This window comes from Ptychodera flava, chromosome 21 (assembly GCF_041260155.1).
Source record: "Ptychodera flava strain L36383 chromosome 21, AS_Pfla_20210202, whole genome shotgun sequence".
In the NCBI taxonomy this organism is placed as follows: domain Eukaryota; kingdom Metazoa; phylum Hemichordata; class Enteropneusta; family Ptychoderidae; genus Ptychodera; species Ptychodera flava.
Window position 1 is genome coordinate 6,440,484 of NC_091948.1, and position 12,736 is coordinate 6,453,219.

Consider the following 12,736-nt stretch of genomic DNA (forward strand, 5'->3'; position numbering starts at 1 on the left):
TTAGACTATGATGGGCAACTATCTAAAATTAGCAGACAATAATTTCTTGCACGATGCACCAGAGGCAGCTCTGAGCCTGAGTGTGAACCTGGTTAATACGATATTTGAATGAAAACTATTTATTGCCCTTGACGATGTTCATCTTTCAAGTTTGAAGCAAGGTCAGTGCGAAAATCAAGGCCAAAAAAACACAAACAACAAACAAAAAACCAGAACGTCAAAAAGTTAAAGTATAGCCGCACCTGTTACCAGGTATCGGACACTATTTCGTTCCTACGTGTGCTGTATGAAAATATGTGCTTTGAGTAAGAGATTGGATATGACCTTCCGATTTGCGTTTTCTGAGGCATCGAACTAAATTTAGGAAAAAGTAACAGGTGCGCATTATATTATTGACGTTTAACTTGAGACGCTTGTTATAACGTGTTCAAGGCCTCGCTCCACTGGGCTGGTGGGTGCACGATATAATTAGAATGAATGTCAGGTGAAAGATCAAACAGAATAACTTCGATGCTTTGCTTAGAAAGCAAATTTATGGTTTAAGACAGCGACTGATGAAATGTAGCAACACAATTGTGCGACAAGAGTGTGAGTCTGTGTTTCACATCTGAGATCATGAAATTATGGAACAAATGTATTCATTTCAACCATCATTTTCTCACAAAGTAACTTCTCTGTAAGCTTTGTTTTGGTAATGATGATATGGACGGCAAAGTCCGAAATAAAGTCTTAATAATAATAATAATAATAATAATAATAATAATAATAATAATAATGATAATAATAATAAAATTAATGAAATGGAACAAAAAGGTTCTAGATTTTGTTGTTCAATTATTACTAATATTAGAATAATTGTATTCATTTTTCATTGAATTACCTACCAAACCTTGGAATCGTAAAGAGTAGAAGGGAACAAAATAATTTTCAGGTTCCTCCCCATAGGCAGAGCAAAACTTTCCTGTCTCCCCCCTCAACTACCCCCAAAATGTTCGAATCCCCCTGAATTCCTCCAGCCCCCTTACTGTTTTTTGTGAACGCAGCAGCCTTATGAAAAAGTTTAATACATGACATTTATCGATCATAACTTCTAGACGAATAACGCCTGCAGTACCCTTTGATAAAACATTTTGTCTTCGTGAATACAGGGGGGAGTCACCGATCAAATCCCCTCAAGTCAACTCACTCAGGAAGGGTCAAATTATCAATTGAACCTCCAGATACGCGGATATAACCTGACTTAATTGCGATGTATTGCAATACTCTTCTCCGTCAGCCTTTCTAGGGGCAAATTTCTTTCTGTTTCGACAACAGAAATAGTTTTCTTCGATAGTAATTGGCAACAATTTGTTTCGGAAAATCATTAGCCTGCCTACCAGTCCGGAAAAGTTGGAACTTGATACAGATAAACATTCTCTCTTTGCCACCCAAAGAGGGCGTCTGAATCATGTCAGGTGACAGTCAGCTGTGTGAAGTTGACCAATGAAAATATTGCATCTGGTGCTGCCTCTTTGACCCTAAAGGAACCATGATGGTGAGTCGGTGGTTCCGGTATTCTGTAGTACTTTGCTGAATTTTGCCATCTTCTGGGCACATCATGGTCAGATTTGTTGGCGTACGGTTACTGTACAATACCTATATCTCTCAAATATTATCTGTATTGATCTTCGATCGTAGAATTTCAAGATTTTTTATCAGAGCTGTTACTCTGTACTACAGCCCTCGCGAGGTTTACTACGCTACGTGTCACATCTGGTCTTTATCGTGGGACTTCCGCGATTTATGATGCCCTTCAAACTTCAAAGTGATACCTCGCAGTAAGATGTTGTCTATTGTAACTGGGAGCCATCTTTCTGTCCCACCTGAAACATAAGAAGAGCAAACGTAGACGACTAATCGAGAGGTCGCGTTGCTTACGTTTGAACGCATACTGTATTACAACATGAAACACCTTTGTTCTCTTCTAACGCATCAATGAAGAAAAACTTTATTGAATTGCCATCATGATTCTCTTTTGGTAGGGGTCATGCATATTTAATTCACGACATCGAGACACTTCACTGTATTAATCGGCGATCTGTAAACTTTTCAAACAGCGAAAGAGCTCACAGACAATATGTTTCTTCGTTTCCAGCTGCGGTTTGCTGTTGTAGTCAGTGTTCTTCTTCTGGCCGGAGTTGGCCACACAGAAGACACTGGAGCCAGACTTCTTGCTTCAAAAAACATACTTAACCAGTGGCTCGTCGAAGGCAAAGATCTGACAGTGGCATACAACATTTATAATGTTGGCTCAAGGTTAGTATCCCAGTGGTAAATAAGTTCATTTACAATGATCAAAATCATATCAAATTATGGATAAAATGGTTTGCAAGTTTCAAAGACTAGTGTGATCATATGATTTGATGTACTATAAGTGCAATTCGTTGAGAAATGGCAAAAGGCAACCTGTGATTTTCAAAAATTGAGAGTCCAAAGCAGATACCTAGAATGGTGTCATAGAGTTTTTTGTAAGTGTTTTGGGTATTTTCAACACTATTTACATACTTTTTCAACAGTGCTGCTTTGAATGTACAACTGAAGGATGACACTTTCCCAGAACCAGACTTCCAAACTGTTCAGGGTAAAAATTTAGTGACGTGGGACCGTATTGCACCTGGTAGCAATGTCTCGCACACTCTCATCGTGAGACCTCAGCAAGCTGGCTTCTTCAACTTCACCGCAGCAACTGTCTCATACATACCACAAGAGGGAGCACCAACTCAGGTACTTTTAAATGAATGCATAAATAATATGACAGGGACAATAGCTGTAACTTTTGATGATGATTTCATTATTTTGTTCAAGAAAAGTATATTTTCGTCTCTCCATCAGATTATGTGAAGTTTTACCTTTAAAAGCACAATTCATTACATGAAATATGCAATATTACAGTTGACAAATTGATATTAGTCCAAACACTGTCCCTCCACCCATCAGTGTTTGGAGGGACTTTGGTGCAAATAAAATTCTCTCGTCAACACCAGCACTGCACATTGGACATAGACTGTATTGACAACACAACCTCTGTGAAGTTGAACACTGCATTTATAGGTTATTAAAGGAAACCTATCTTTCTAAACAGAATAAGAATAATGGCAAATTCATATTCTAAACTTAGGGCTAAAACACAGGATCTACATTTTCTGGTAAATCAGAGTATCTTTTCTGATTCATGCTTCCCACAATATCGTAGTTTTTCTGTTCAACTGTGGTTGTCCTTAGGGAGCTTATTTAATTACGCGTTCAGTTTTTACGGCCGTGGGGGGGGGGGGGGGGGGGGGGGCAAAATCTTGTCACCGCGTTGTTCAAAAAAAAATATAGACCCCCCTGCATTTTTCGTGAAAAAAGATGACCCCCCCTTTGTCAGACGAAAAAATTTGATGACTGACCCCCCCCCCCCCCCCCCCCCCCCCTGCTGAAAAATAACAAAACCCATATGTCAAATTTACCCGCATGGTTTGGATTTGAACTCCGGTACGCGGCGCACTTTATTCGTGTAGCAGAGATGCCAGTGCACAAACTTCTCAGCCACATCCATTGAAACGTCTGTTAATTAGGACGACTGTAAGGCAATTTTTAACTTCATTTCCATAGACAACTTATGTCCATGGACATTGTATAAAGTAAACTTTATTGGAGTGGTTCGCCAAAGGCAGCCCTCCGGTTAAGAGGGTCATGGGCCATTACGTAAAGTCAACTTTATTCTAGTGGGCCAACAAAGGTGGCCCGCCGGTAAAGAGGGTCGATCATGGCTATTGCATAAAGTAAACTTTACTGGACAGGGCTGCTGAAGGCGTGCGGCCATTAAGATTGCCATGGGGTATTACATTAAGTCAATTTATTGTAGTGGGCCGCCGCGGCGGCCCGCCGGTAAAGAGGGTCGATCATGGCCATCGCATGAAGTAAACCTAATTGGAGTGGGCCGCCAAAGGCGTCTGCCCGTTAAGAGGGTCATGGGTAATACATAATGTATATCTATTGTAGTGGGCCGCCGAAGGCGGCCCGCCGGTAAAGAGGGTCGATCATGGCCATGGCATAAAGTGAACTTTATTGTTGGTATTATGTTTTTGAAAATGTGGTGACCCCCCCTTTCCTACCAGTGAAAAAGCGATGACCCCCCCTTTGCGGATTCCAAAATTATGATGACCCCCCCCCCCCTGGATTTTGCCCACCCCCCCCCCCCCCCCCCCGGCTGTAAAAACTGAACGGTCCCTTAGAACAAGTTGAAATTTGAAAGTTGTTTTTCATGTTTTCTCCACATTATGTGATGTTATTGTCTTCATTTCATGAAGATAGCAATACACAGACTAATATTGGTAGTGTGAAATACCAGTGTTTGTCCGTGAAATAACATTAGGATTTGTACACTCAAGTGAACAAGGAAAAGGGGAGAATGACCATAAAAAGTCAGCTTGTTTCATATTTGTAAAATCGTTATACATACTTTACAGTTGTGTTGCATGTTACACAAATTTTTTGGCCAAATATTACTTTTTTTGCAAAATTCATTCAAGTTTTGAGTAATTTGTAAACCAAAGATTGAAATATTATTGGGTTTTTCTTGTAGGCATGACAAAGAGTTTACAATTTGGCTGAGAAAGAAGAGTTAATTTAATGCAAATCACATGATTTCATGGCTTCTTTTTTCTCCCAGTTTAAATCTTTCAAAAGAATGTAACTTCCTTCTGGCCTGGTCAAATTGCCTGAAATTTTCTCATTGGATTCTTGAAATACTATACCACAAAAATGGAATTATGTTTTACAGTAAAGTGGCTAGGAATAAGAGCCATTTATTTCTATTCTGCTTAACATGATTTTAATCATGTTTTTAATGTCAATCTTTCGGTTCTTGCCATTTAAAAATGAGAATAGATTATGCGAAACTAAATTGTTGTATTTCTACGTTAACTCTAGTTTTAAATGACATACTAGATTTGAAAAAATGATGTCAAGTGTTTAAATTAATTGTTCTTATTTATATCAAAATGTAGGTTTTTACCCTTAATGTGTACCCCTTTATCCTTTGACTAAACTATTGCAACTATTCTAAATTTTAAGTTCTCTGCTTTTTGAAATTATATTGTATGAGAATTATATTGTTTGAAAACTGTGTGTTGAAAGATGTGTGCAACGCCACCTTTCAAAAAGAATGAAATAAATGTTTTGACTTATCACTTTACCTACCATACAACAAATGTACTCAGAAAATAGCTGCAAATTAACAAAGGAAACCCCTTCGGTGAAGAGTGAGTGGAATAATGTAGTCAGATTATTGTATTAGCAAAACTCGCAATATGCTCCACTCAACATGACTGTATGCCATTGAAATGTTTTTGTTGAAATATACTATGCTCAGGATATTCTGCATCAATATACCATGCTGACAAGCTGCATTTTGGTTTGCTTGATTTTGAACTAGGTTGGTTACACCAGCGCACCTGGAGAGGGCGGTATCATGGCACTCAGAGACTTTGACAGAAAATTTTCACCACATTATGTAAGTTTCTTTCAAATGTTTCCCTCACATGCAGGATTTCATAGTGTATGTCATCTATGTGTCTTCAAGTTTTCACCATCAGCTTCCTGGCAATGTGCAGCATCTTGGAAGGCTACGTCTAATTGTTAGATGTTCATTATTTAAAGGAACTTAAGTAGTCTGAAATTAGGGCTATTCCCTACATGATTGGCTGTTGGGAAATAATTCAACATGATGATTTTCAGCCAACCAATTGGCTGTAAGCTTCCCAGACACTGCACATTAGCTCCTGACTGATGCCATGAGGAAGACTTAGCTTTCATTTCTTCTTCGTAGACCACAAGGTATGGACCTTTTTACTGAATAGCACACATACAGTGCGTACTGTCAGTTAACGACAGTATTCGATCTTCTGTTGATATTGAAAATGTTGCATCATTCTCACATTGAGAATTTCAAAAAGATGGTTCTGAGTTGGCACAGATGCTAATGGTTATAACTTCCTTTCCTACGAATCCATAAATAAATGAATAGATGAAAGAAAAAAGCAAGTACAGTTATTTCTCAGCTGGGTTGAGATTATCAAGAAAATTGTTTTGAAATTAATGGTAAACAGTATCAACAAAATAGTTGATACTTTCTGCCAAGTTTTAATTTTCTTGCTTTGCAATTATGGTGTAAGTTTTCACATGTCTGTAATTAGGAACATGAAATTTTCATCACAGAAATTTGCACATTGTCTTAAATTTCACAAAAAAGGTAATAGATGTCGTATCATTGAACATTTTGGAATTTGGCAGCATTTTAACATTTAGAGATATACTTCTTATTCAGCCTGTGTGGCTGGTAGTTCAAATCAAAAAAGAATGTTTTTGATTATTCAGTGGGTACATAAGCACAAGATATTGTTTTGGATCTTCACATGTATTTTATTGTATAAGAAGTTTGAAGATATCATAGTTTAACCCTTTTCCTGCCAGATAGTAATAACTGTATCACTTCCCCATCAGCCAAGTCTGTAAAAAGCGGTATTGAGCCAAAACATGACGTATTTTCACCCACTTGGCTTAGTATGTTATAGCATCTTTTGTCCAAAAAAAATCAACTTTACAGTATTATGTTTTCAACAGCCTTCAAATGTACGGTTAGTATTATGTTAAAATACATCATATGGAATACGTAGTGTTTCATTAATTTTAACCACCTTGACCTGGTGATGAAATATGGACTTGGCAGGAAAAGAATTAAGTTCAAAAATATAAAGGTTTTGATTTTCATCTTTGTGCACATTGATCTAGACTTGTGACTTGTGAAAAACTTGTTTGTAAAAATTGACAGTATGTTGCACACAGTAGAAAATGTAACATTAATTAATCTGTAGGATCACATACACAAAATTAAGTTACCACTGTCATCATGCAAAGTGTCAGAGTAACCATTGTTTGTACACATTCCTCATTTGGTTTGTTTTCTTTGTTATTTTGTTTGAAGCTGAATCTTATTGGCTCAAAACAAAAACAAACATAAAATTTAAAGTGGTGCATTATTTTTGTAAGATACAAAGAAACAAACCCATTATTTTTTTTTGGCCAAGTTGCTTTATTTCAAACGAACACAAGAATGGTCAGCATAGTCAACACTAATTTGGCCTCTCATCGTCACTTTTCAGATGGACTGGGCCGCATTCGCCGTGATGACACTGCCCTCTATCGGTATTCCGTTCATGCTTTGGTATAGAAGTAAATCAAGATATGAACAAGCAGTCGAAAAGAAATCCAAGAAACACTGATGCAAAATGAATTTGATTCTGTTATTTTTCAATTTGAAAAAAGCCAATAAACGTGTTTGATATTTTAACACAGATTTGAATGTTTTTTTCCCAGTGATGCAAGTGTTCAGGCGTATGATCTTTTAATGAAAACAATATGACAAACTGGTAGCTCAGAAAGTTTTCTTTGATATTACCTATTCATAAAAGGCAATATGAAATAATTTACTCCATAATGGTAAATTTCTGATAGCATGGCCATTTATGCTACTTATGAAATAGCCATGAATTGAGTGGTTTCTGAGATCAATTGATCAAAAATGCAGACTTTCTAATTTTACCCCATTTTTAACTTGAACAAGTTGCGCATTGACCTTACAAGAACACCGTAGTAAGAGTTTTAGGCATGCAAGTCTTTGCGTGATTGTTACGTAAATGTCTTCTAGAACGAATGTAACAGTCTTAGTTTTTGAACTGGATTAAAATATTATAAAGCTTACCTACCTGCGGAGGCTTTTCACCCAAAATTGACCTCTAGGGGACTGTATGTAGGAAAAGGGTCAATTATGTACTTGAATATATCGCTAAATCTGCAAAGGAAGTTTATTGATTTGAATTTCGAGAGAAAAAACAACGAGAAAATTCGGCCATTTTGTGACTTTTTGTCCGCTCCAGCAGACTTTTTTTCTTGGGGTACCCAGAAACGCCCTCACACGGCCGAATACTCGCCTCTGTTTCCTTGAGGGGGACAGACCACATTTTCAGACGCTAACTCGTCACCTCACTTTACACATCCATAGGAGTACAAAACGGTTTGTATCACGTATCGTTCACGTGTTAATCTCAAGTTATGAATTCCTCCTGCATGTTGTAAAACTCAAATTCGGCTACTACTTTCCTTGCAGACTACGGAAAACCAAAGTACTGTGCATGACAGTGAACTTACTAATGTCTACAAAGTTTCCACAGACATTGAATAACATATTTGGAGCTTAACTCATTTATCACCAACCTTACAAATCTGTAGAATGCGCCTAGGGACACATATTTGGACTCTAAAACTTTTACAATTCTTTTCTGATATACCACTTGTGGAGGTTCATTTTAAGGCTCTTGGTGTAAGAAGACTTTTCAATGGCTTAGTTTTTCGAAATTCGAAAATTTTATGTCGGAAACTCAAATTCAGCTATTTTTTTCCTTGCGGAGTATAGATAACCAAAGTAGGCGCATGACAGAGAACTAACTCATCTCCACTAAGGCATGCAAGTCTGCGCGCGATTGTTTCGTAGGTAAATGTCTTCTGTAAAGAATGTAACAGTCTTAGTTTTTGAACTGGATTAAAGCTTACCTACCTGTGAAGGCTTTCCATCCAAAAATTGACCTGCTAGGTGGCTTTATGTCAAAAAAATCAATTATGTCCTTCAATATATCACTAAATCTGCAGAGCAAGTCTAATGATTTGAATTTCGAGAAAAAGAGGGAAAATTCGGCCATTTTGGAACTTTTTGTAGGCTCCGGCGGACCGTTGTTTTCCTTGGGGAGCCTAGAAACGCCCTCACACGGCCATGTACTCGCCTTTGTTTCCTTTAGAGGGACATTTGCTGATGCGAACTCATCACCTCACTTTACACATCCGTAGGAATACAAAACGGTTTGTATCACGTATCATTCACATGTTAATCTCAAGCAGAATACATGTAAGAATTACTGGGAATACTTAAATCCAGCCACTACTTTCCTTGCAGACTATGGATAACCAAATTTAAAGTTCTCTGCATGACAGTGAACTCTACAAAGTTTCCATCGACATTGTATAATATATTGGGGCTTAACTCATTTTTCACTAAGCTTACAAATTTGAAGCTCAAAGTGGGCAAGCATTGCACAGCTTAGAAAACTCAAACTCAGACACTACTTTCTTTACGGACTCTCTTTGCATGTAACCAAATCACTCCGCATGACAGTGAACTAACTCATCTCCACAAAGGATCCACCGATATTGGAAAAAGTTCAGATAGGGTACAAAAAACCCAAAGCAACAAAACAAACAATTTTCTACACTTTGGATCGACATGGGGTCACTCAGGGTTATTGACCCCATAAGAACACTGGAGTAAAAGAGTTTTAGGCGTGCAAGGCTTTGCTCTTTTGGTACCGATTAATTAGGGAAGATGCACGATTGTTTCTTAGCTAAATGTTTACTAGAAAGAATGTCACAGTCTTAGTTTTTTGACTGGATTTAATTATAAAGCTTGCCTACCTGTGGAGGCGTATCATCCAAAAATTGACCTGCTAGGTGGCTGAATGTCGAAAAAAGGTCAATTATATGGTTGAATATAAGCTAAATCTGTAAAGCAAGTTTATTTATTTGAATTTCGAGAGTATAAAAGAGAAAATACGGCCATTTTGCGACTTTTTGTCCGCTCCGGCGGACCTATTTTATCTTGGAGGTACTCAAAAACGCCCTCAAACGGGCGAGTACTCGCCTCTACTTCCTTGAGAGGGACAACATTTTCTGACATTAACTCCTCACCTCCATTTACACATCCGAAGGAGTATAAAACGGTTTTTATCACATGTCTTTCACATGTTAATCTCAAGTTAAACAAGAATTTCTGCATGTCGGAAAACTCAAACTCAGGTACAATTTTCCTTGCAGATTACGGATAATGAAAGTACTGTGCATGACAGTGAACTTACCTCCACCAAGTTTCCATGAACATTGAATAACATATTTGGAGCTAAAATGTTTTCTCACAAACAAAACAAAAAATTTCTGCACTTTGGATTGACTTGGGGTCACTGAGGGTCTCTTGCCTTACAAGAACACTGGAGTAAAAGAGTTTCAGGCATGCAAGGCTTTGCTGTTTTTGGCCCGATTAATTTTAGGAAGATGCCCGATGTTTAGTGGCTAAATGTCTTCGAAAAAGAAATGTAAAGCTCTTATTTTTTTGACTGCATTAAAGCTTACCTACCCGACTACTTTTCACCTAAAACTTGTCCTGCTGGGTGGCTTTATGTTGGAAAAAGGTCAATTATATGCTTGAATACATCGCTAAATCTGCAGAACAAGTTTATTTATTTGAATTTCGAGAGAAAAAAAACGGGAAAATTCGGCCATTTCGGGAACTTTTTGTTCGCTCCGGCGGAGTTTTTTCTTTGGGGTACCCAAAAACGCCTTCACACGGCCGACTACTCGCCTCTGCTTTCTTCAAAGGGACAAAATTTTCTGACACTAACTCATTACCTCATTGTACACATCTGTAGGAGTATAAAACGGATTGTGTCACCTATCATTCACATGTTAATCTGTGGTTAAATAAGAATTTCTGCATGTCGGAAAACTCTTTTCAGATATTTCTGATATTTTACAGAGTAAACAGGTTCATAAGTTACATTTAATAGGAAATGAAGATAAAACCCAAGTCACAACTCGTATTCTATTGGAGGAGAATGTTCAATAACTTTTACATAAACTTTTCATAATTAATACCTAACCCAAACGATAGACAATTATATAGGTTTTTTCTTTTCAGTCTATCGTGACTGGGATAATCAAAGATATTAGTACTTTCCGTTCAATTTGATCACTCAGTCTGCCCTGATTATAGACATGTATTTTGTGCTTTATAATGATATATGACAAAACCAAATCTGATATTTGAAATCCGATGTAGACATGGGTCGGTCTTTTGCGCTATCGTATTACGGCGCAATAGACCGACCCATCCCCTACATCGGCTCATAGGGGTAGTTTACATGCCCGTCCCCAGGGTTTGGGGCGGGGGAAGGAGTGTGTTGGTCTCAGCACAGGTATCTTGTTGCTATTGTTTATTTGATTTTAATACATTGGAGTATGATAATGCCAATAGAGATTTGTACTACCAACTTAAAGTGTCTTTAAAATATTGGTCTTATAGAACCTGTTTTCTAAAGATTTCTTGTTGAAGTTGTTCTCCTTCACTGCATGCACAGTGTTATGTATTTGTCCATATAGACCCTAGAGAAAAAACGTTTTTCTCTATAGGGTCTATGATTTGTCCTGTGATAATTTTACGCTGTTTTATCATGCGTGTGATTGCCTAATGCGCCAAAGCAAGCAAGTGTAAGTTACTATTCAGTGGACGCTGTCACCAGATTATCACCGGATTACTATAGGTAAGCGGACGAGTAGGAGGCGGTTTATGGAATTTAACGGTACAGTTTGCCAGTAAAACTCCGAGGCCCGCAGGGCCGAGGAGTTTTACTGGCAAACTGTACCGTTAAATTCCGTAAAGCGCCGACTACGAGTTCGCTTACCGTATTATACCACGAATTTGCCGAGTTTTAGAGCCTTGTTTGTACGCCGAAAGTTTTGATTTGTAATTTTAGTGCAGTGCAAGTTGAAACTTTGGCAGGAAAACATTGATGCGCTTTGACACTTTGTTGAACGAAAGTATAAAAAAATAACCCATGATTGGATAAAACAAAGTTGACATGTGTTGCTATTGTAGTGCTATGACGTGGTTGAGCACCTGGTTTGATTTGAATTGTATGAATTATGTTTGATCGATTGGTTGGTTGAATGAAGTGAAAAGGTGTTTGCAGATCGACGTTAGAGTCACGCTTTGCTCATTTGGGTCGAAAACTTTGAGCAGCATACACGCAATTGCCGAGTCGCTCTACGTATATCGATATGGCGGATGAAGTACCAGTGAAAGCTGTATCCGGTGCACTTCAACTATTGTAACTACCAAAGCCAAAGATGGAAAAGAAAAGTCCCCCTGTCACGCCATTGCTAACGGCCACAATCGGAAGACCAAGCTACACAGCCACGTCAGAGAAAGGCGCAACAGAAACTCAGTACAAAAAACAATATGTCTAGATCCACTATGACTGTGGTACTGCGTGTGTGTTTGCCTGTAGCTAGATTTAACCACAGGGCGTGGCAGGAATTATTACTGTAGAAGTTATGAATATGATCAATAAATGTCTTGTATTAAACTATTTTTCATTATACAAGCCTTACCTGTGTCTAGTGTGTGCCTATTACTTTACGCTAGCTATCTCTGTATAGTATTTCAAAGAAAACAGTCTATATCTGTTAATTGCCCTCCCTAATCCCCTTCATTAATTTGTTCTGCCGATCACTGACGCGGGGGTTTATCGCCCTGACCAAATACCTCGTTAGCAGCTCATAAGGTAGTAGACGGGTCCGTCTACTACCTTATGAGCTGCTAACGTGTGGATTTCACGTTTTTGTCTTCAACAAACATGGGTTGCTGTCACGTATCCTCCTTTAATACATACAATGATTTCAACATTTTTATAGATTTTCCTTAGATCGGTAGTTGGAACTTTCAGATTTTTTTATTTTCAAAATCACCGTTTTGCGCTACACGAAGTCCCTTACGGGCTTTCATGGTTGACAAAGTTTGCGGAAAATGAAGTCACATAAAAACTCAAAAGGAGCA

The 12,736-nt window shown here is 38.1% G+C and overlaps 1 protein-coding gene across 2 annotated transcripts; it reads left to right on the forward strand.

The window, feature by feature from the left end:
• The first annotated feature begins 1,392 nt into the window (after positions 1 to 1,392).
• On the forward strand, positions 1,393 to 7,372 carry LOC139121229 (translocon-associated protein subunit beta-like). Of its 2 annotated transcripts, none has more exons than XR_011549246.1 (5): positions 1,393 to 1,534; positions 2,135 to 2,295; positions 2,556 to 2,763; positions 5,459 to 6,474; positions 6,758 to 7,372. XR_011549246.1 is itself a non-coding variant. In XM_070685935.1 (5 exons), exons 1-5 carry the CDS (start codon positions 1,529 to 1,531, stop codon positions 7,302 to 7,304), a joined length of 573 nt encoding a protein of 190 aa, XP_070542036.1. In that variant the 5' UTR covers positions 1,393 to 1,528; the 3' UTR covers positions 7,305 to 7,372. The 2 variants fall into 2 exon arrangements, 1 of the variants encoding a protein (XP_070542036.1); XM_070685935.1 differs by having other exon boundaries at positions 5,459 to 5,536; positions 7,185 to 7,372.
• Positions 7,373 to 12,736: the final 5,364 nt, after the last annotated feature.